A 19,871-nucleotide genomic window follows, 5' to 3' on the forward strand; every position below is an offset into this window, starting at 1 on the left:
CATAGAATCTTTAAGGTTGGAAGAGACCTCCAAGACCATCAAGTCCAACTGTCAACCTAACACCACCATGCCTACTAAACCATGTCCTGAAGTGCCAAGTCTACACATTCTTTGAACACCTCCAGGGATGGTGACTCCATCACTTCCTTGGGCCTGTTCCAGTGTGTGATCACTCTTCCAGTAAAGAAGTGTTTCCTAATATCTTCCATAAGAACTGACATGGCTACAAAAATATTTAATTATTACATCAAGTAAATGTTATATTTTCATCAAATTAATTTAAACAGACATCTAGCATATGTAGGTAAATCCAAAACAAGCACATGAAGCTAAGCCTTTATATAGAGGTATATATTACAGTTAACTCAATTTTAGCACCTTTTGTTCTAGTCAGGATGTGTGAAAAGAAAGGTTTTTGCATTCCTATCAAGTTTCCAGAACTGGATGTTTCATTCATGGGAGTTCATTTAAAATGTTCAGCTAGCTCTACACCAGAATTCTTCATTATTAATAACCCGATTTTCATAACACTTTTATGCAAATAGATTGTCAAATTTTACAGACAACCAACTAAAATCTAGGGGGAAAAAAAAAAAAGCTGTTAAAAATGTCAGGAGTGCATAATTGAAATATCCTGACCACAGGAGTTTTTTTCTTAATAAGTGCAATTTTACAGCACTTAGTATGTTCAAAGCACAGCTCTAGCTAACCTGCAAGTCCTCAAAACCGTGAAAGTTGCCTTACACATTGCATTGCACCAAAAAAAAAAAGACAAAAAAGAGAAAAAAAAAGGAAGAAATGCTTCACTGTCACCTTCTGATTAAGATGAGTACAATTTTTGTTAAAATGAACTACCCAAAAACTAAATTTTTACACTGTCATAGGTGCAAGGACTAGACTCACCATCCCATACTAGGACCTGCCTCTCCAAGACCAGACGTTTCCCCCCTTCTCATCGCTTTTGGTCAGTGGATGATCACATTCATTTCAAACCTGGGAAAGGTCTGCACAGAGCTCCAAGAGCAGTTTTGCCTGTGGATGAAATATAGAATGTTGTTCCTCATCTGTTCTTCAAGGAGTTTCACGTGGACCTTGTGATGGATGAGCCATTACTACCTGTCATCAATCAAAATCTCAAAATTGAAAGTTATACGTGTATATACCCAGGTGGGAGGGAGCAGGGTGAATGTGCAGCTCATTATGCACGGCTGCTGTTCAACCTTACCCACAGACCTGCCACCACCACAGGCTGTGGCTGTGTAACACTGCGTGCACATACATGACTGACTGCAACCTGGAACAGGTTGCCCAGAGAGGTGGTGGAGGCCCCATCCCTGGAAACATTCAAGGCCAGGTTGGATGAGGCTCTGAGCAACCTGATCTGGTTGGAGATGTCCCTGCTCCTTGCAGGGGGGTTGGACTAGATGGCCTTTGAAGGTCCCTTCCAACCCTAACCATTCTATGATTGCTCACTGCCAGGTTAGGTGCATTGATGATGACAGAAATTAAAGAGAGAAAACCTTTTTTTTAACCTTGGATTTAAACACATTTACCAGTCATGGACCTAGCGACAACCTCAGACACAGCTGCCTCACCTCGCCCCCCGGGAACAGCTCAGCCACTGGCGAGCCACGTTACATTCCCACACACATATAACCCTACGTTTTATTGGTTTCTTTTACCTGACGCTATAACGTCGTCACCAGCACGGACGGGCCTACCCCCTCACGTCACAAACTACAGCCGGCCTGCTGCTGGAGGCCGGCTCGGGCACGGCGCTGGGAGGCGCCCAGCCGCCCCTTCCCCTCCACCCCTCACGTGACCGGCCGTTCCCGCTCCCGAAGGGCCACGTGACCGGCCGGTGCCGAGGCGCGGAGCGGGGCGCCATGTCCGCCGTGCCCTGGGGCGCCCGCGCCGTGGCGGGGGGCGACGAGGACGGCGACAGCGACGAGGACGGCTGGGACATCGGTGTGGTGCGGCAGGAGCCGCAGGTGGGGCTGAGCCTCCCCGCTGCCGGCGGTCTCGATCTGGGGCCCTGCGGGCGGCCTGGGCGCGGGGTAACGCCAGGGAGGCGGCCTGGGCCTGAAAGCGCCGTGAGGGGTGTGGGGTTGGGTCGGCCTCCGCGGGGAGGGCGGCCTCGGGGGGGGGCTGCGGCTGGTGCCTCCCTGGGGATTGTTTCCTAGTAGAGTAGTGGTGGTGTATCCTAAATCCAGGGGTCAATAAAACCTGAATTTGGGGGGGGGGGGGGGTGTCTTCTACATAAAATCTTAATGGTTCCTTTAAATATTTTTCTCCTCTTTAATAACAGACCCTAGTCCCTATTTCAACATAAGAATGAACTTGAGAGCAACCGGAGGCCTATAAAGCTGTTTTATTAATTCTTGTCAGCATGAAGATTTAAGTGATTTTATTGTAGTTGATAAGCATGTGATGCATGAAGCATGATATGGTGCATCTGATAGTGTGGGGCAGAGGGGGATTCTGAAAGGCTTCTTAGCCCTCAGCTTGTCTCATAGGTGGAAGTGGAAAATGGAAGCAAATGGATATCTGCAGTACTCTGCAAGTTATAGTTGAATTTTCAGTGGCCTTTGTCTTTAAATCAAGGTTCCCATCCAGAGAGATGTGCTATTTGGAAATTGTTGGCTGAGTAGAACAGAAATAGGGCTAAATTATTATATGGGCTGTTTCTCACCTTTGACACTAAGCACCTGTTAAAATATTTACAAAAGCTGTTGGAAAGATAGACTATAATGTGGTGGGGGAAATTGTGTCATTCTGATTTCTCATGTTATAACTTCAAAACTTATCATAAATATGACTTCTCTTCTTTCCATATCCATTTCTGTCTGCAAAGGACTGGTGAGTAGTCCTCAACTGATTGGTATATGTAAGTGTTTTGTGTAGTCTAGATAATGCCAGTAGCAATCTTCAGCTATATCTGCACCTTCAATAACGAACAAATTATGATGCTTCTGAAAGGAACTTGAATCAGGCAACTGTTTGATGCATAAACTGGTCTTTTGGTCAGGGCATTTTTCAGCCAAATCATTTGTGATGCAGCAACACAAATATCTCTGCTACCACAGGAACCAGGAGGAAAGAGGAACAGTAACCCTTTCCAGCAGTGGATTCATGCTGGATTAAGCCAGATGGCTAGTCATTGAGCTACAGTGCCTCAAACTGTAACCTTTATTTCTGATCATATTAGATACATTTTTTTAATATTGTGCTTCACAACAGGTAAAATGTACAAAAAAGGTAAATAAATGTGTTGCGATGTTTATCTAACACTAGAGGATGAAAAGGAATCTTAACTGAAATCAAATACCATTAAGAAAAACTGAGAGCAGGGTAGGAGGATAGCAGGTCTGTTGAGAAAAGTTCCATTCTCTGAAAATGTAAATATCTTATTTCTGAAAACTTAATTTTAGAACTCACATTTCAGAGTAGATCCTAAACAGGTCTAGAGAGACAGAAGAGGAAAAGTTTTACCTTGCTTCCACCCCTATCCCCACCCCACTTTGTTATTGCAGAGATCATTAGTGCTTTTATGCTGGTATCAAGCTGTAGTTTTTACCTTGAAACAGTTACTAGATTTTGACTTAATTTTATTTTGCTTACCTAACAGTTGGATCAGATGTTGCAGGCGGACAAGAAAGAAGCGTTAAAGAAGGCTCTGTTTCGTGGTGATGTGTCACTAATTGAAGAACTCTTAAACTCGGGTGAGGAAAGCCAGTTATGAAGTTGAATATTTTTAATTGAACTTGGCAACAGTTCTAAAGCTTCAAAGTTTCTCATTCCAGAATAATGTCGGGTGCACGTAGGGGTGTGTGAATGTTGCCAGTACAGGACATAAACTCTTATTTTAAGGATGAAATTACTTTTTCAGGACTCAGCATGCTATATTTCAGCAAATTCCTTCTAATTTATATTTATTTCATCAGTTGTTGTCAATTTGTATTTATTTTTCAGGACCCATGAAAACTGAGAAAACTATAACATATAAACTATGAAATAAGGTGTTTCTTTGTTTTCAGATGCATCTTTAACCTGAAAATATAAATTACAAACAGTAGATTTGAGGTGGTTTAAATTGAGAGTGAGAATTCATGTTGAAGGTTGCTGGGGAGGAGTAGAAAGAAGAGCTGACTTTTTTTGTTTTAATGCTCCCTCAGTTTGGAAGCTCCATTTTTTTTCTCATTCATGGCACTATTAAGTTTCTGGTATGTGCCCTGTGTGATACTACTGCCCTGGCAACATCAGCTGGACAAAGATTTTGTGATTCTGAAAGGTTTAATAGGATTTATGTGGCATTTGTCAGTAGAAAGTAGCTTGTCTGAACACTGAAAGCTTTTCTCCCTGTTTTTTTACCAAGTATTTCTCTGTAATGTGTTTCTGTTATTCAGTATTTGGAAGATTGGATCACTTAGTGAAGCATCCAGGGCAATGAAAAACTGCATAACTGAGTTGTCCTGCCTAGTGATAATTGTCAGGAAGTTCTGCTTCAGCAAGCAAGCAGAACAGAGTAGCCAAGAGCTTGCTCTCTGAAGAGAATTTGTCTTATGGCTGGAAGAAAGTAGTTTCCTAGCTATCAGTGGGTTTTAAAACAATGACATTACTTGCCCTTTTAGAAGAGACACCTCCTGACCACAGTGGGGGATGGTTTTCTTTTTAAATTAAGTGAAAACTGTTGCACAGGCTGAAACACAGATATGTGATACTGAGTGAACTACGTCTTCTGTCTTGCTTTGAGAAAATATGTTCTTATTTATAGGTCGAGTTTTTAGTGGTATCTGTGCATCAGATTACTTAATTGTTTTGTTACAGCCATCTCTTTTAATTGTTTGTATTTCAGTCAAACAGCAATAGTTCACTTTTCACGTTGACGCCTGCCACATAATGAGCAATTCTATGCTATTGGAAGATCATTATGAGTATCTGTAAAAGCATAAAGTCAGGGCAAAGATTCCTGTAGTCTAGTGTCCTGTCCCTTGAAATGCACAAGGCAATACGACAATAGTATCTGTTATTCTTGAAAATATGATTAACAATAAATTTTGACCCATCCAATTTTGTCCTGCAGAGCAGTAGAACACAATGCTTATTTAACAGGGAGGTGTTTCTGAAGAAAGGTAACATTGTCTTTCAGAGGATCGATACTCAGTCAGATTAAATCTTTGCTCCAAAGTTGCTTTAGTTTATGTTCAATAGAGCTTGTAGGAGGCTCACTACCAGCACTCGACCAAACTCAGAGTTTGTGTTGGAAGTGGATTTCCTAGCAACAGTTGGGACCATTCTTTCAGGTGGAGTGAGAACATGCTGTTTTCTGGCTTGCTTAGCCATTGTTTTAAGAATCTTTGGTGCTGAGGCAGTTTTACAGAGCTCCTTTAGGAAACGGACAAGCACAATGTCTACTCTTACTCTTCCTATAGAATGGCAGCATACTAAGAACAAATTGCTGAAGTGTGCGTCACTAAAAGTAATTCAAGCAAGCAGCAGGTTCAAAGGTGATGGGCATTTTGATCTACTTTAGGAGTGAAATACTTAACACTGTATAATTCATATGTTTGTTTTGCTCGAATTGAATTAATAGTGATGACCTCACGACAGTTTAGGCTGATCAAGGATACAGCTGCAGTCAGATCACCTTTCCTGTTTTAATTCAGCAGTCTATTCCACTCCTGTCTTTCCATGAGTGCTGGAGCTCATCTGATCTTTCATGAGCCAGTTCAGGGAATAAAAGTAGTAGTAAACTGTGGGAGTGGGTGTGTGAATAATTTTTCAGCCACTTTAAGACTCTGAATGCTGAGTCAGATGAGAATGGTGGCTGATCCAGCAGTCGGAGACATCAGCAGCTCTCATTTAATTCAGCTTTAAGGTGTTGTGGAACCACAGTACAAAGTGCTGACAGACTTACAAGAAATCAATACTTCTATTAGAGAGAAGTCTTCCAGAATCAAGCATTTTCCCTCAGATTAATTTGGTTTGAATGTGAATGGATTCTAATACTAAGAGCTGTGCTTAAACTAAGTGAAAGTCTTTCAAGATTTTTTTTTTTTTTTTTTTGTGTCAAACATGGAATTACTTACCATAAAAATAACATATGTAGAGGTTGGTCATAGTTCTTCGGACATTACCGTGTTAACCTTTTTGAGTTTGAGGCTACATTTTTCTGTATAAAACCAGACTTTCTACCACAACTATTACTAGCCACAGTCAGCAAAATATCTGTCGGAGATACTGGAGAAACTGTAGTAATCACAGAAAGAAGGTAATTCTTCCTTTGATGTTCTTTTTCTTCACCGTTATTCACATGCTTCCTGTAGTTCCTGCTGTAGAGCTTGTCTGGGGCCAGAACATATTTCTCCCTGTTCCTGGTTAAAGAGGAGAGTATTTATCTGTAACTTGGATTATAAGAAAGAGTGGTGTATCTGCTTTGCCTCCTAAACATGATTTGTGAGGTTATGTGACTGAAAAGTTCCTCTGCTCATGCCCATAAAGGAACACAGAGAGGTAATGGCAGGTGAGGAAGCACAAATAACAGTGTGGCCCATCTCCTCCCAGGCCCGTCATGGAAGCCATCAGCCTATCACAGGCCCATCTCCACAAGTCCAGAAGAGCAGAGAGGCCCCAGGGTGGGCGGGAACCCAAATTATGGACTCAGAGGAAGGGACTACCAGGGCTGTCATAGGGCCCTTGTGCCTGGATGTCAGTGACTGTAGAGACTGGAGTGAGTGAAAGGATGTGCCAGCCACAGGAGCGAGACCAGGGGTCAAGAGGTCCATGTGTCCGTGATACCAGCAGCCAGAGGAGATATATCTGTCCCAAAGGGAAGCAGGATGAGAGCTTTCATGCTAACTGTGTTCAGAGCTAACAAGTGCTCGGTGTTGATCAGTGTGGTGTATATCTGTGTCTGCTGTGAATACATGCTCAGCATCAGTACTGGTTTGGCCTGGGGACGTGGAGCTGCAGCAGCAGCAGCCTCTCCTCTCTAACTGTTGGATCTGGCCTAATTTTTCACTATTTTTTTTTTTCTGTGCTTCACTGTTGCCTTACAGCACTTCTTAAGGACCATTTAAAATGCTAAACTAATACTGCTTGCTTCAAGGAAAGCTCATGTAACAAGGGAGTCTGAGTAGGAACTAAGGGGAGACATTTCTGGTTAGTCAACAACTGCTATAACCATGCGGGCAAGAAGCAATGTGACTGTTACTGTTTCAGTCCTTTCTTTGTCTTCCTCTGAGCCTCTAGCTGGTTTCTGTTGTGACTTTTACACTGCATGGTACTTTAAGGCAGTTGCTACAAAGATGGTGGAAGACCATGCAGGACAAAGATGCTGTAACACAGCATAGAACAGCTTAGAACTTAGAAAGCAATGAGGAAATACCTTCTCAAGAGTTCTGACAAGTCTCTATATGCCTGCCAAATAGACCTTCTGTCACTATTGTCCAGATAAGTATTAAAATAAAAAGCTCTAGATGGGAGATGTCGTTACCTGGAGTGCTTTTTCTTAGGGGAAAAAGGGATTTCTTAAGACTGACAGCTTTCTGGTATTCCTCTCCCACTAGTGTTACTCCAGTGGGCTGTTGGATCTCAGATTTTCTGAATTCTTGAAGTAACTCATTTGCAAGGAAGTTCAGATATGACTGCTAGGGGATGCTTACTGGCTCCCCTTGTAGAACTTGGCTGTGGGCTTCAATGAAATGTTTTGTATATTGCAGACAAACTGTGACATTAAAAACTGCAGCTAGTACGTATGCATTACTGAGACTTGATCATAAATTCAGTGACTTGGAAGTGTTAGAGGTGTTAGAGTACCTCAACACCTGGTTTTCATTGAATGTTACCTCTTTACTGGGTGATCTTAAACAGTCAAAGAATCAGTCCCTGTTATTCCATCAGCTTTATGTTGCTACACTGAGCACATCTTTGACAAACTACCAAGGCAGGGAAAGTAAATACACATTTTGCATGGAAAGGTATGTGTGTAGCTTGACTGTCACAAATTTCTTAAGACAGTTTCATTTTTTTTTTCAGAGCTATCTCTTGAAAAGAAGTATTTTTGATTATCCATAATCACTGTTGGGCTAAGGTGCCATCATTAGTGTAAACTGTTGTGGAGAAGGTTGTAGTTGAGGAAGGATTGAAGGAAAGATTATTCCTCTTATTGCAAAAATGTATAGAGATTTTTATTTGAAGGTTGTCAGAGAAGTATCTCAGTCTGATACTTGGTTCTTGGTGAATTTGGGATGGCTGTCTGGCAAGCTTACTTCAGGCCACAAAGGAAGATATGGCTATTATAAAGAGCAACAAACAAATTTGATGATTGTGACTGAATCCTGCATAGTCTTCTATTTCTTCTTTCTGCTGAGATATTTTGTTAGTACTGAATGCAGAATTGTTATCTGCTAGTTAACTGTCTTGCAAGACAGAGAATAAAAGGAGCTGTGAAGCAAGAAAACTGATCAATATGATCTTAATAGCCTGACAAGGAAGTTGCTTCCGCAGCAGTCTTCTTGGCTTGGCAAGAATAAAAATTTTTCATTTTGATTGAGGAAACCTATTGCACATAAGTGGAGAAAACAGAGATTCTGTGCACTTCACTGGAATTATTTTTGTAACTAAATATATTACTTACATTTTTCTTAAGTGCAATCTTTCTGTGGTACTTCTTGGGTTCCTTGGTGTTAGTTCTAAAAGTTATGTTCTGGTATTCTAGATAAAGGTGTATTAAAAGTGAAAACAGTTTAAGAGACTTCTCTTCCTAAGACTAAATGCAAATGATCTGTAACCTTTGTAACGATGCATGTTACAAGTAAAGTTTATAAAATGCATATTTATTGTGCTGCAGTTTTATGATTTTAGTATCTTAAATTTTGACAGGTATAAGCATAGAATCTAGCTTTCAGTTTGGATGGACTCCCCTGATGTGTGCTGCCAGCGTGGCTGATTTTGCAGTAGTGCATCTTCTTCTGGACAGAGGTGCCAGTGCATGTTTTGAAATAGGTAAGAGGTGGATGAAAAATACTGGCCAGTAATGCTCAGTACCAGACATTGTCCTATCCATATTTTCTTTTTACGTTTATAGGGAAAAAAAAAACCAAAGTTCACAGTGGAACTGGGATCTGGTTTGGCTTTCATGGTTTTGAAGTAAAAGTAGTAGTTTTAAAGTAAAAATTGTGTTCTTTAAATGGATCTGATATCGGTTTATGGATTTTCTTGTTCTTTCTCTCTGATTCTGTCTTTCCCCTCCACCTCCCAGTGCCCAAGTACTATTTTAAAAAGAGTTTTTGGAAATAGTTGTTCAAGAATTCTAGGATGAAGTTGTAGAGTTAAAACTTCCTTTGTCTGATCGTGTTATGAAGTATGCACATGCACAAACCAGCTAGAATCCTAATCGACAGTAGTAGCTTCCCAGTTCATGGGAAATATGGACTTCTCTAAAACTAGAACATAGTTTATCTGTTAAGTGAAAACTGCTCTTCAGTGTGTTGCTAGATCACCTTTTTCTGCAAGACTTCAGTGCAGCTTCTAAGTAATATTAGTTCCTCTGCCAATTTTTATGACCTAGTAACTTTTCCCTACTTAAACTGTGGTTATTTTGCTTTTGTTTCATTGTGTTGGAATATTTATCTAAGTGCAAGAAAAAAATGTTGCAATGCAGAAGAAACTGATGGAACAGACAATACTGGCAAGTGCATAAAAGCAGTGATTATGTTTTCTGGTAACTTGCCCATATTTGTACTAGTAGTAGACAGAAATGCAGATAGTACAAATCTGGCTCTGAAAATTTTCTTGAACTTCTTAGCACTGATCAGTGTGAGATTAGAGTAGATTATCTGCACCAAAAGCAATCACGCCTTTGAATTTCTGTCCTTGTAGCCGGCTTCAGAGAACTTCCAAGTGGCTGCCTGCAGCTCGTACCTGTTCCTTGTTTATGGCTGTAGAGAGCTATAAATGGGGCAGAAACTGCTATGGGCAGCAGTTTCGGCTGACCAGTTAACCTACATGCATGGCATTTTTTCAGTGTGTTTGCCCTAAGTGGCACCTTGCTAGGGTCAGGTTTCTCAGCTTGTTTCCCTGTTAGTCTGTGTAGGGAAACAGTAGCTAGGGCATGTGTGTGGCAGAGTACTGTCCAGCCAGGAGCAGTCTTGCAAGTCATTGATTCAGGTCAGGCCACAGGTGTTCAGTAAAGCTGTGCCATCTTAAAGTGATACTAAATGTCACTGGCACTATTGCTTTTTTTCACATCAGCAGGCATTATGTAAGTGATCCTATATTAAATATCCTATAATGCTTATAATACTAATAGCAGCTATAATGTTAATAACTTTTTGTCACATTTCAGTCATTCTTTGTAACTGATTACTTAATTTTACTGTTTTTGGTAGTTCTGAAGAACAAGGAACTAATGTAGCATTCGCTATGTGATGGGATCAGAGCGCAGCATCCTTGAGGAGTCAATTCACTGGCTTGTCTGGGTTTTTCAGCTGGGTTGAATGTAAACTAATCTCTTGCTGTTTTTTCCTGCAAAAGAGAAACCTGGGAATTCTGACGTGTTTCTTCACCTTCTTCTCTTGCTCACATGTATGAGCTCTAGATGGGTTAACATAAATTAATTTCCCACTCTTTATCACTACGTGAAATACTGAATACAAATATAAGTACTGGTTCCTCCTAAATATCATTCCCAGATTAACGATGCTTATTGCTGACTTTGTTCAAAGTCCTGCCGTCTTTCCTGTTGTTTTTGATAACCAGGTTAAGCATTTTGAGTAAAAATCTGTCAGTGTATCAGGTAATTTACTGAAATGTTAATTGCTTACTATTCGGGAGTTTAAGTGGCTCCCTGAAACTTAATTTTCCATTTAATATACCGATTTATATGTGTTAGAACGTCTACATGAGGTGGTTAAAATTTAAAAGGTAGTGTATTAAAACAACAGATGGATTTAAATGCAAAACTAAGACCTTTGGTTGGAGGGGAGGGAGACAAGAAGTGATGAGAAATAAAGAAAGTAGAGCAAAGGAGGGTAAAGTACGTAACAAACTTCTCATATTTAAATATAATAAAATCTGGCCTCAGTTGAAGAATAAAGGTGTTAGTATATACATAGTCTTAACATTTCTACCAGAAAGTTAGAGAATATGTTGTAACACTTCATGGTATGGTATGAAGTAGGTACAGCTAAAATTATGCTTGTTGATTGTTAAAGGCGTGTTTGAACTTGTGAACAAGTTTGTGCGATAAGCAAAATGGTCAGTTATTCAACTGGCAACTTCTGATTGACTCTAGAGCCAACTAATTCACTAGGGTCCTTGAGGTTTGGTACTTCCCACATCTCTCTAGGAGAACCGTGGGAAAGGACATCTCCCCTCTTCTGTGGCCAAACAGCAGTGGTGTACAATTCTGATTTCTTAGCAGAGGTGGCTTGTAACGCCCAGCTGGCTTCAGACCTGAAGCAAATACGCTGATTCCTCCTAATGAATCTTTATAGACTCTGTAGATGTTCTTTAAATCGACGTCTAAAAACATACTTTTAATCTCTCTCCTGCCACAACTGCACCATAGTAGTCTAGTACTTCCTTCTCCTCAAGCCTTATAATAAAGCCTTGTTACTTCAGCTGTCCTTTGTATCAACCGCTGTTCTCCCTAAAATTGGTGTTGGTATGTGTTTATAATACATTTAATGCACTTTTTTTTATCCATTGCCATTGACTTCCTGTAAACTGTTTCTTCCCTTGACTGTATTTTGGGGAGAGGTGGGGAGGAACAGAGAGTGAATCTACTGACGTGGAACGAAGTTTGAGAAACAAGCATCTGTAGTTGAGTGCCTACTGTTTTTTGGAGGTACCTAAGAAGTATCTTAAACTTCAGTAGGAGTAGATGTTTTACTACTGCATTCACTCTCATCTTTCCAAGCATCTTCTGAGATGCCTTTATCTTACCTGATAATTCTAGTGACTTTCACTGGAAGGAAAAGTAGTTTCTTACCCTTTTCTAAATATCTTAGAGTATCAGAACCCGATGAACAGCTCTAGCAAATGTAAAGGCTTTTAAAAGAACTTCTAGATCAGCATGGTATTTACATTTACATATGTAATTCTCTAACTGCAAGTTTCAAAACAGATAAGTACACTGTGCTGATGGCAGCATGTACTGCGCATGCTTCAGAAGAAAACATCTTGAAGACTGTAGAACTGCTTCTATCAAGGAATGCTGACCCTAACCTTACTTGCAGGTACTGGAAAAAAAAAAAATTTTGTGAATACAGCCTAAAATTTAGTATTAATATGCAGAGACATCTTATAGACATAGCTGTTGTTGGTTAAGATGACCTCTACTTCATTAGCTTTTTTGTAACTTCACTGCTGTCTGCATAAGGAAAGATTAGTGTCCAGATATTTATTTCTGCTAGTACTGTCATTCATCTGAATAAATAAGATTATGATCAATTTTATCAAATTTGAGTATGTTTCTCAGGTGAACAAGATACAAATTTAAGAGAGAAACCTAATCTTAATACTTTGACTGCAGTTTAAGGGCAAGAAATATGTTCTTTGCCTTTCCCAAATCATATTGCCTCTTCTGTATAAGAATGTAAGTTAAATCAGCTCATTCTTTGTTTAAATTCATGTCTTCCTTTTGCACTTTTTATGGGTATTTAGCTCTATTCCTTTCACAGACAGCTGCCAATGGAAGAAGAAAGCTTCTCTGTAAATAAAATACATTTATTCTGGTGTGATCTAGAATAATCCAGATTAAAAGGAGGTTTAATCTCCTCTTAAAAACAAGTAACAGCTTGTTTCTTGAATTACCACTTTGTGTCTTGGCAGTCTGCAGTTGCATAGTGTGATGCAATGTTTCATTTTGCATCAAAAAGAGAGAAATTCTGGGCTGATCCAGGATAAACTGTCCTCCCTCTGCTGGAAAAAAAAAAAGATACTGTTTGGGTCAAATTGAAACTGCTTGGTTTTCAACTAACTGAAATTCATTTATTTTATACCACAGCTCTTTCACCACATTACCCGAGATATGTAGACTGTGTAGCCCTCTAAAAAGAACAGAATTGGAGCCTGTTGGTTCTCATTAGTAGAATTAAATTACTCTGGGCCCTGAACCTCACTGTGAACGTAGTTCTGATAGGCAAGGAGGAAACATAGTTGTGCTGAAGTGCCACTGATGTCTGGTACCAAATTTAAATGCCGTTAGTTTAAAGGCTAAAAATTCTTCATGAAAGAAGAGAAAGCTACGGACTCTGAAATAATTACATATTGTTGCCGTCAGATAGCTGAGTGTTAGGATAAACATTCTGCTTTAAAAAATGAGGGAAGTCTTTGCATTATTAAACTTTGTCCTGGGTGTTTGAAAATCTAAGCCACAGTGCAACGCTGCAGTTTTACAGTTGGAAAGACCTTTGGCTAAACGTTGGAAAAAATAGTTTGGATTCTGACACAAGAGATGGCAATTTTAAGGGCAAACCTTATTTATAAACTTAGAGTATGTTATGCATAGTTGATTTTTATATACAAATGTTGATTTGCTATCTCCTTGTTTCCTACGACCTTGTGCTAATGTATGAGTTCTGCTTGCATACATCAGATACAGTGTCCAGTTTTGCAATAGTACTCTTTCTCAAATGAAAAGATAAATTAAGTGACAATCAGAAATGTCATATTTGTACCAGACAAAAGCAGAAGTTAGATTATAAGGTCTGGATTTTTCAAAAATCTTTGTGCTGACTTTTTTGATTTCCAGTATTTGACATCCATGTACCACTCCATCATTAGAACTACTCAGGCAGCAGCTACAGTTTCCCGCGGGCTTCTTCCACGGTGTTCTGAAACAGGGGGCTGAAACCCATCAAACCAGCTTCTGTGAAGATAAGGAATCAAAACAGACCATCTGTGTGGCACTGCATTCACACTTCAATCGTTTCGTTAGAGCAAGCAGTATGTTCTGTAGGAGGGCATTAGAACTGTCAGTGAGTTGAGATTTTTGTGAGAGTATTTCCTGTGTGATCAGCTTACCACAAGTGTTGAGAACTAGGCTTCACGTTATTCGGCTGTCTCAGCACTTAAGAACCAGAATGATTTCAGGAAGTCTCTCTTTTGTCCAGCAACAACTAGAATGTGTGTGAATGCAAAGCAGAATGTGTAACTTTGATGTAAGGTAGGGTTTGGTATTTATCCTTTCTCTGTTATGCTGTCAGGGCAACCAGTAGACTTTTTTATTTCACGTCACCTGGAGGCGATACAGAGAAACTTGCAATTTTGTTTGCCTAATTCATGAAGTGTGTGTGGAGTGGGGAAGGACTAGTGAGAAATAAACGGACTTTTTAAGTGTTAAGAGAGAAGATGGTAGATGGTTTCTTTGCAATAGGATAGAGTACTGAGGATAATGTATTCAGTAAAGTAACTTCCAATATTTTTGCTAAATCAGAATTGAGAACTGAATATTGATGGCTGTAAAAACAGTTTTGTTAATGAGAATGTAGTGTGTCAAAACATAAGTTCTAACTGAAGAGTTTTGAAAGACGAACAAGAAGTGAAGTAGGTGAAAGAAGAAAGCATTGTAAGACCTGCTCTGTATAGTCTTTGTAGAGCTACTGTAGCCTGAGTGCTTCATTTGAGTGAATGCTACCTCGAGAAATTTGTTCTGCTTATCTTGTATCATTCACCACCTCCTTGCTCCAAAATGTAAATTATATGCTTTATCCTTTTGTAAGGCCTGGAAATATTTAAGTAGTCTTTTTTTTGTTTGTTTGTTTGTTTTTAAACCTCTCTTAACTTGCAGTGCTTTCTTAAAGGTACATTGGTTTTATTAATGTTAAGCTGTGATTTCGTTTTAGGCAGAAGGAAAAGGCGTGACCAACTGATAACTAGATTACTGCTGCTAGGATTACATGTCATAGGTTGTTTAGTAAATATGGATTTTAGTGATGACATCCTTCAAGTTCTTGTTTACATAAAGTAGAGTAAAAGAAACCTAACAGCTTTGCCACTAAGGAGAGCATTTTTAGTTGATGTTTCATGACAATAGCTCTTTGTTAGAAGAAGGTGCAAATAGGTGGATGACTGAAACCTCCTTTATTTTGACATAAATTCTTTGTCTCTTGTTCTGGATGGGTTATGTGGAGGTTTGATTTTGTTTATGTGGCTTTTTTTCCCTCAGTCTTAAAATTTCTAGCACAATTGAGTCCTAGTCAGTGACCAAGCCTGTCTTCAGTGTTTCTGCTCTAAAATGGTTAAGAATTTTGTGTATGTTAAAGAAAAGTCTTCAGAAGGTCTTTGGGCTTTTTTTTTCTTTAGGGTATTAGAAGAACTAGACCTTCATCTGTCTCTTGCCATTATACAGGTTTAAAAGTTGAGATTGAGGCATACTGTAATGTACGTGAATGCACATACATTAAAACATAATCACTGGTCAGGTCTGGTATTAAGTTGCCTACCTATGTTCGCTTACGCTTACATTCAGAGCGGTTTTGAGGAGTATCAAAAATGGTTTAATGATGAAGGTTTTGGTCTATTTTACGCTCTTGAGAAGGTGATAAAGGAAGGGGGAAATTTTTGTCCTGGTATTGCCCAGTTCACAAGGTAGGTCTCTCTTTAGGTTGCGTAGTCAGAATAAAGTAATTGCGTAATACCATAATTTTGACTAGATATTTATTGCTACTGATAAGATAGCAAGTCTGCACCGCATAATAATTTCGAAGACCTTGACATTATCATTGCGTTACAGTTAACCATGCCAAATTACAGCAGTACATTTCGGTAAAGGTAAATAGCCTGCGTAAAGTTAATGACTACAGTGCATTTTTATGGCTGGGGCAAGAAAATGAAGGAATTTAATACTGAGTCAAGATCTTTGATCCACTTCAGAGCAAAAAATGTCTTTTGATGTTACACTATATTGTGCGTCATGCCTTTCAGAGAGTTTTTTTTTATTCTAGCACTATGAACTCAGGACAGAAAGACTTATTTTATTCTGTTGATCAAACACCAGGACAGCAGGGCTATATATGAAAAATCAGATGCAAAATCACATTTGCCAAAGTACTGTCTTCATCTGGGCTATGTCCATGTATCTCTTCCATCCTCATATGTGAGTTAGGGAGAAGGCAAAAGCATGGTAAACGTACGAGTTCTGTAAGTTTGGAAGAGTGGCTCTTGAATGTAAGTGTTGAGGCCTGTTCAGCAGAGTTTTTGGTAGGGGGAAGGAGTCTAGACACTGAAATAGGTGTTTGTACTTTTCCCAGCTAATGTTGACTATATGGTGGTACCAACGGGCTTACAACAATTGATCACAGTTTCTGGGCAGAGTTATAAAATACTTGGGGACAGTAGCAAGATTAGATGCTGTTTTTAACAGAGGCATTCTGACAATGTGTGGTAGTGTCTTGGAATGTCACCTGAGCAGCCTTTTTATAAAACAGAAACAAAATCTGCACTGAAATCTATTAGCATTACGTCAGCAACATCTATCACAAGTGTATAAACTTCCTATCATTGCTACTAGCTTACCCTGATTGTGGGTTATTTGCGTAGAGTTGGTTTGATTTTTTTATGCGACAGAGAATTGCCCTTTCGTTAGAAAGGTGGAGTAGATTTCACATGTACGTACTGAATTTCTTGATTGGAGACTTTACCCACACTTTGAAGGTAAAGATGAAAATGGTCTGATAAGTTTCTGATTGTGTGAATAACTCATTTGTTTTTCTACAAATGTGCCTGTCTTCAGCTAAACCAACTTACTTGTAAAAATGTGATACAGTGAAAACATAGGAGGCCAGGGCAGGATAATTGGGAATGTCATAGCATAGAGTTCTGCCATTCCCATTGTTAATTTTTATGTTAATTCCTTTTATAATCACATCACTTGTATTTTTTGAATCGTATGAAGATAATTTTGTAGCTGTCTACCTTCCCACCTCTGTGTGCTGTAGAACTCACACGGATCCTTTTTATAATTTTAAAACAAACAGTTTTAAAATAAACAGTTCAGAAGCAGAAGAGTGTAAGAACTGGCCATCTGAAATGACACACAAAACTAGGGAACCTGAAACTAAGTTGTCACCTTTTCCAGTCCAACCTTCTTACTAGAGCTGTATGTTCCATTCTCATAACAAGTTCTGCTTCAAGAAGATAGAGGGCTCTCCTACCTTGCTGCAGCAGACAGTGCCTGGAAAAAGTATGTTGCAGCTCACAGCGCATTAAAGTATGTTCTTCCAGTACTACTTGTTGTATAGAATTTTCCACCTCATTGCTTAAAAAACTCCAGTAAGCCAGAAAAGGGGCAAATAGCTTTCCTTCTGTTGCTGTGGACACACTGTTACTGCTTCATTTCTCAGTTCCAAGCTTAATACACAGCACTGGAGTGGTGAAACTGACTCCAAAAGGTTCTGAAGATGCTTCCTGGTTATCTGAAGCAGTGTTCAGTTCGCAGATCAGTATACTGAAATATTAGTGTCTTGTAGCATCATTTCCTTGCTTTGGGATCTCAGTAAGAAAAGTTTGAGGAGACTAAACTCTTAAGATTAAATTGTTTTCTGCGTGCTGTATTTTTTCTAATGTTAGTGATACACTGATCTAGTTAATAAACATATGTTCAGTTATGAGACTTTTCATACAGCTTATGTTTCTCAAGATCACCAAACTGGAAAACTGAATTTTCTATTGATATCTACCCAATGGAAGGAAACCTGTGTCTAGATGGAAGACGACATCTCTTCCTCTCCTCCCTCTTCTGAAATTTTCCAGGAAGATGAACTTTGTCTCACTTGAGAGCATGATCCCAAACATAAGAATGTGTGTTTGTCAGGTGTGATGAATTCTGCATGACAGATTCAGCTTAGTGCTAACAGACAGCAGTAAAAGACTTGGGACACTTTTCAGTGCGATGGGTAGCTAGCACTGTATCACCTGATTTGGTGGTCGCATGTCATTGTCCAAGGTAGTAGGTTCCAAGGGGTAGCTTTTAGGGCAGTTTCACTCAGCTTACTCTTGTGATTACCGTTTGCCCCATTTTTTTGACAGGATGAAAATGAAGTGAGCCTATAAGAACCTCATGTATCTTTGTGTAGATATCATATACAAAGTTTTGGATGGCCCTGAGAACTGAAAAACCTTTTGATTTTGTCTTTTTCTCCAGCCTTAACATAAAAGCAGGAAAACCTAAAGATAAACAAACAAACAAACGAAAACCCCTTCATTTTCATGGGACTGGTGAAGAATTCCTTGCTTTTTATTTAGATTGCTGCGTAGCTGGAAGCAAAAATGATTGGAAGAGACATCATGCTTAATTAATAAATTGCTTATATGCCTTTTAAGACTTTTATTTATTGACATCACTTAAGTATCATGTTCAACATGGGCAAACGTCATGTGGCAAATTGTGCCACACAAAAGGACTTCACAGGTGTTTGGACAAGAAGGTCGTGCATCTAGATTGCTGAAATACGAATGGCTGTACGGTTCCTCAATATGACAAAAGAATTCTTCAAAACTTTTATCTGGATGGTTATCAGTACACCTCCTATGTACATTTTTAGATTGCAGTAAGATGTACCAATACATTTAATTTCTCTTCAACTTTAGCAAGAAACAGTGGATTTGGCATCTTAAAGCCTTGCTGTTGTATTTGTGGGGGTTCTTTGCGTGTTTAGAAAAACAAGATTTGTTTTCCCTAATGCTCTGGTCTCCCTCTTGTGGACGTACATGTAAATGGACCTTGCTTTCTGAGGTGGTGCCTATGCCGCATGTGTCTAAGACAGTAAATGCTACCCCTTCATATATAGCGGTGTGTAAATGCAGTTGCATTTTATGCAGCATAGAATAGTTTGGGTTGGAAAGGACCTTTAAAGTTCATCTAGTCCAACCGCCCTGCAAGGAGCCTCATCCAACCTGGCCTTGAATGTTTCCAGGGATGGGGCCTCTAGCACCTCTCTGGGCCACCTGTTCTACTATATATGTTCCTATCCTGAAACAGCTTTTAGCCTTTGAAATTAAAACTTGAACATTAACATGGAATACTCGAAGTATTAATTGAGTATTCATTTTGATTGACCTATTAAATGTAATGTTTACTGGGTTTTACTTAAAAAGGGAGAAACTTTTTCAGTCACTTTAATGTCGTTGAGTTGTTGCCTTGATTTCAGATGCCATGTCTGCGGTACTGTACAACTGTAACTACTACATTATGTCCTTTGGAGAAAAGACTGTTCTGTAGCCTCTGGACTTTCGTTCAGTATTTTTCCTTTAAAAAAGTGGAAGGTAATTGTGGCATAGTAGCAGTGTGCAAGTCCTGAAGAAACAAAAAAAAAAATTGAGAGCAGAAGAAGTGAAAATAAAACCAGGCATGAATGGAGTGTTTTTGCAGTCAGATGTAAATATTTCAAAGATGATATCATGGAAAGTCTTATCAAAGGCTACCTGCCACTGAATAGACGTAAGTGTGGGAGTGAGTGTCCACGTTGGGTGGACTTGGTTTCTGTTGCTGCAAGTTATTATTTATTATTGTAATCAACTTGTGTTCATTCTTTAAAATATAGATATCTATAGATATGTAAATGTCTATAGTGAGACATAGGTATCTACATATCTCATCAGTTAGTTGTTAAGTTACAGGGGCAAATTGTAGAGTCCTTTTCTCTGTTTTTATAGTAATCTTCATAGGATCACAGGGTAATTCAGGTTAGAGGGGACCTCAAGAGTTCTCTAGTCCGACTTCTTCCTTAAAGCCACCTCTGCTGTGACGTTGGGCTAGGTTGCCATCTGGTCTCAAAACCCAGCAAAGATGGAAACTACAAAACTTCTCTGAGCAACCAGTTCCCTTGATTGACTATGCCCCATGATAAAAAATGTCTCTTCAT

At 39.3% G+C, this 19,871-nt stretch overlaps 1 protein-coding gene across 1 annotated transcript in view; it reads left to right on the plus strand.

Annotated features, from left to right (window-relative positions):
* Positions 1 to 1,886: 1,886 nt before the first annotated feature.
* ASZ1 (ankyrin repeat, SAM and basic leucine zipper domain containing 1) overlaps positions 1,887 to 19,871 on the plus strand; it is a 40,677-nt gene continuing 22,692 nt past the window's right edge. The window contains exons 1-5 of the mRNA XM_086739916.1: positions 1,887 to 1,991; positions 3,364 to 3,366; positions 3,629 to 3,722; positions 8,884 to 9,006; positions 12,131 to 12,242. Of these exons, the coding sequence (XP_086596042.1) occupies positions 1,887 to 1,991; positions 3,364 to 3,366; positions 3,629 to 3,722; positions 8,884 to 9,006; positions 12,131 to 12,242 (437 nt within the window). The remainder of the gene's footprint in view (positions 1,992 to 3,363; positions 3,367 to 3,628; positions 3,723 to 8,883; positions 9,007 to 12,130; positions 12,243 to 19,871) is intronic.

The sequence above is a fragment of the Chlamydotis macqueenii genome, chromosome 1 (genome assembly GCF_036417535.1).
Source record: "Chlamydotis macqueenii isolate bChlMac1 chromosome 1, bChlMac1.mat, whole genome shotgun sequence".
NCBI classification, from domain to species: Eukaryota; Metazoa; Chordata; class Aves; order Otidiformes; family Otididae; genus Chlamydotis; species Chlamydotis macqueenii.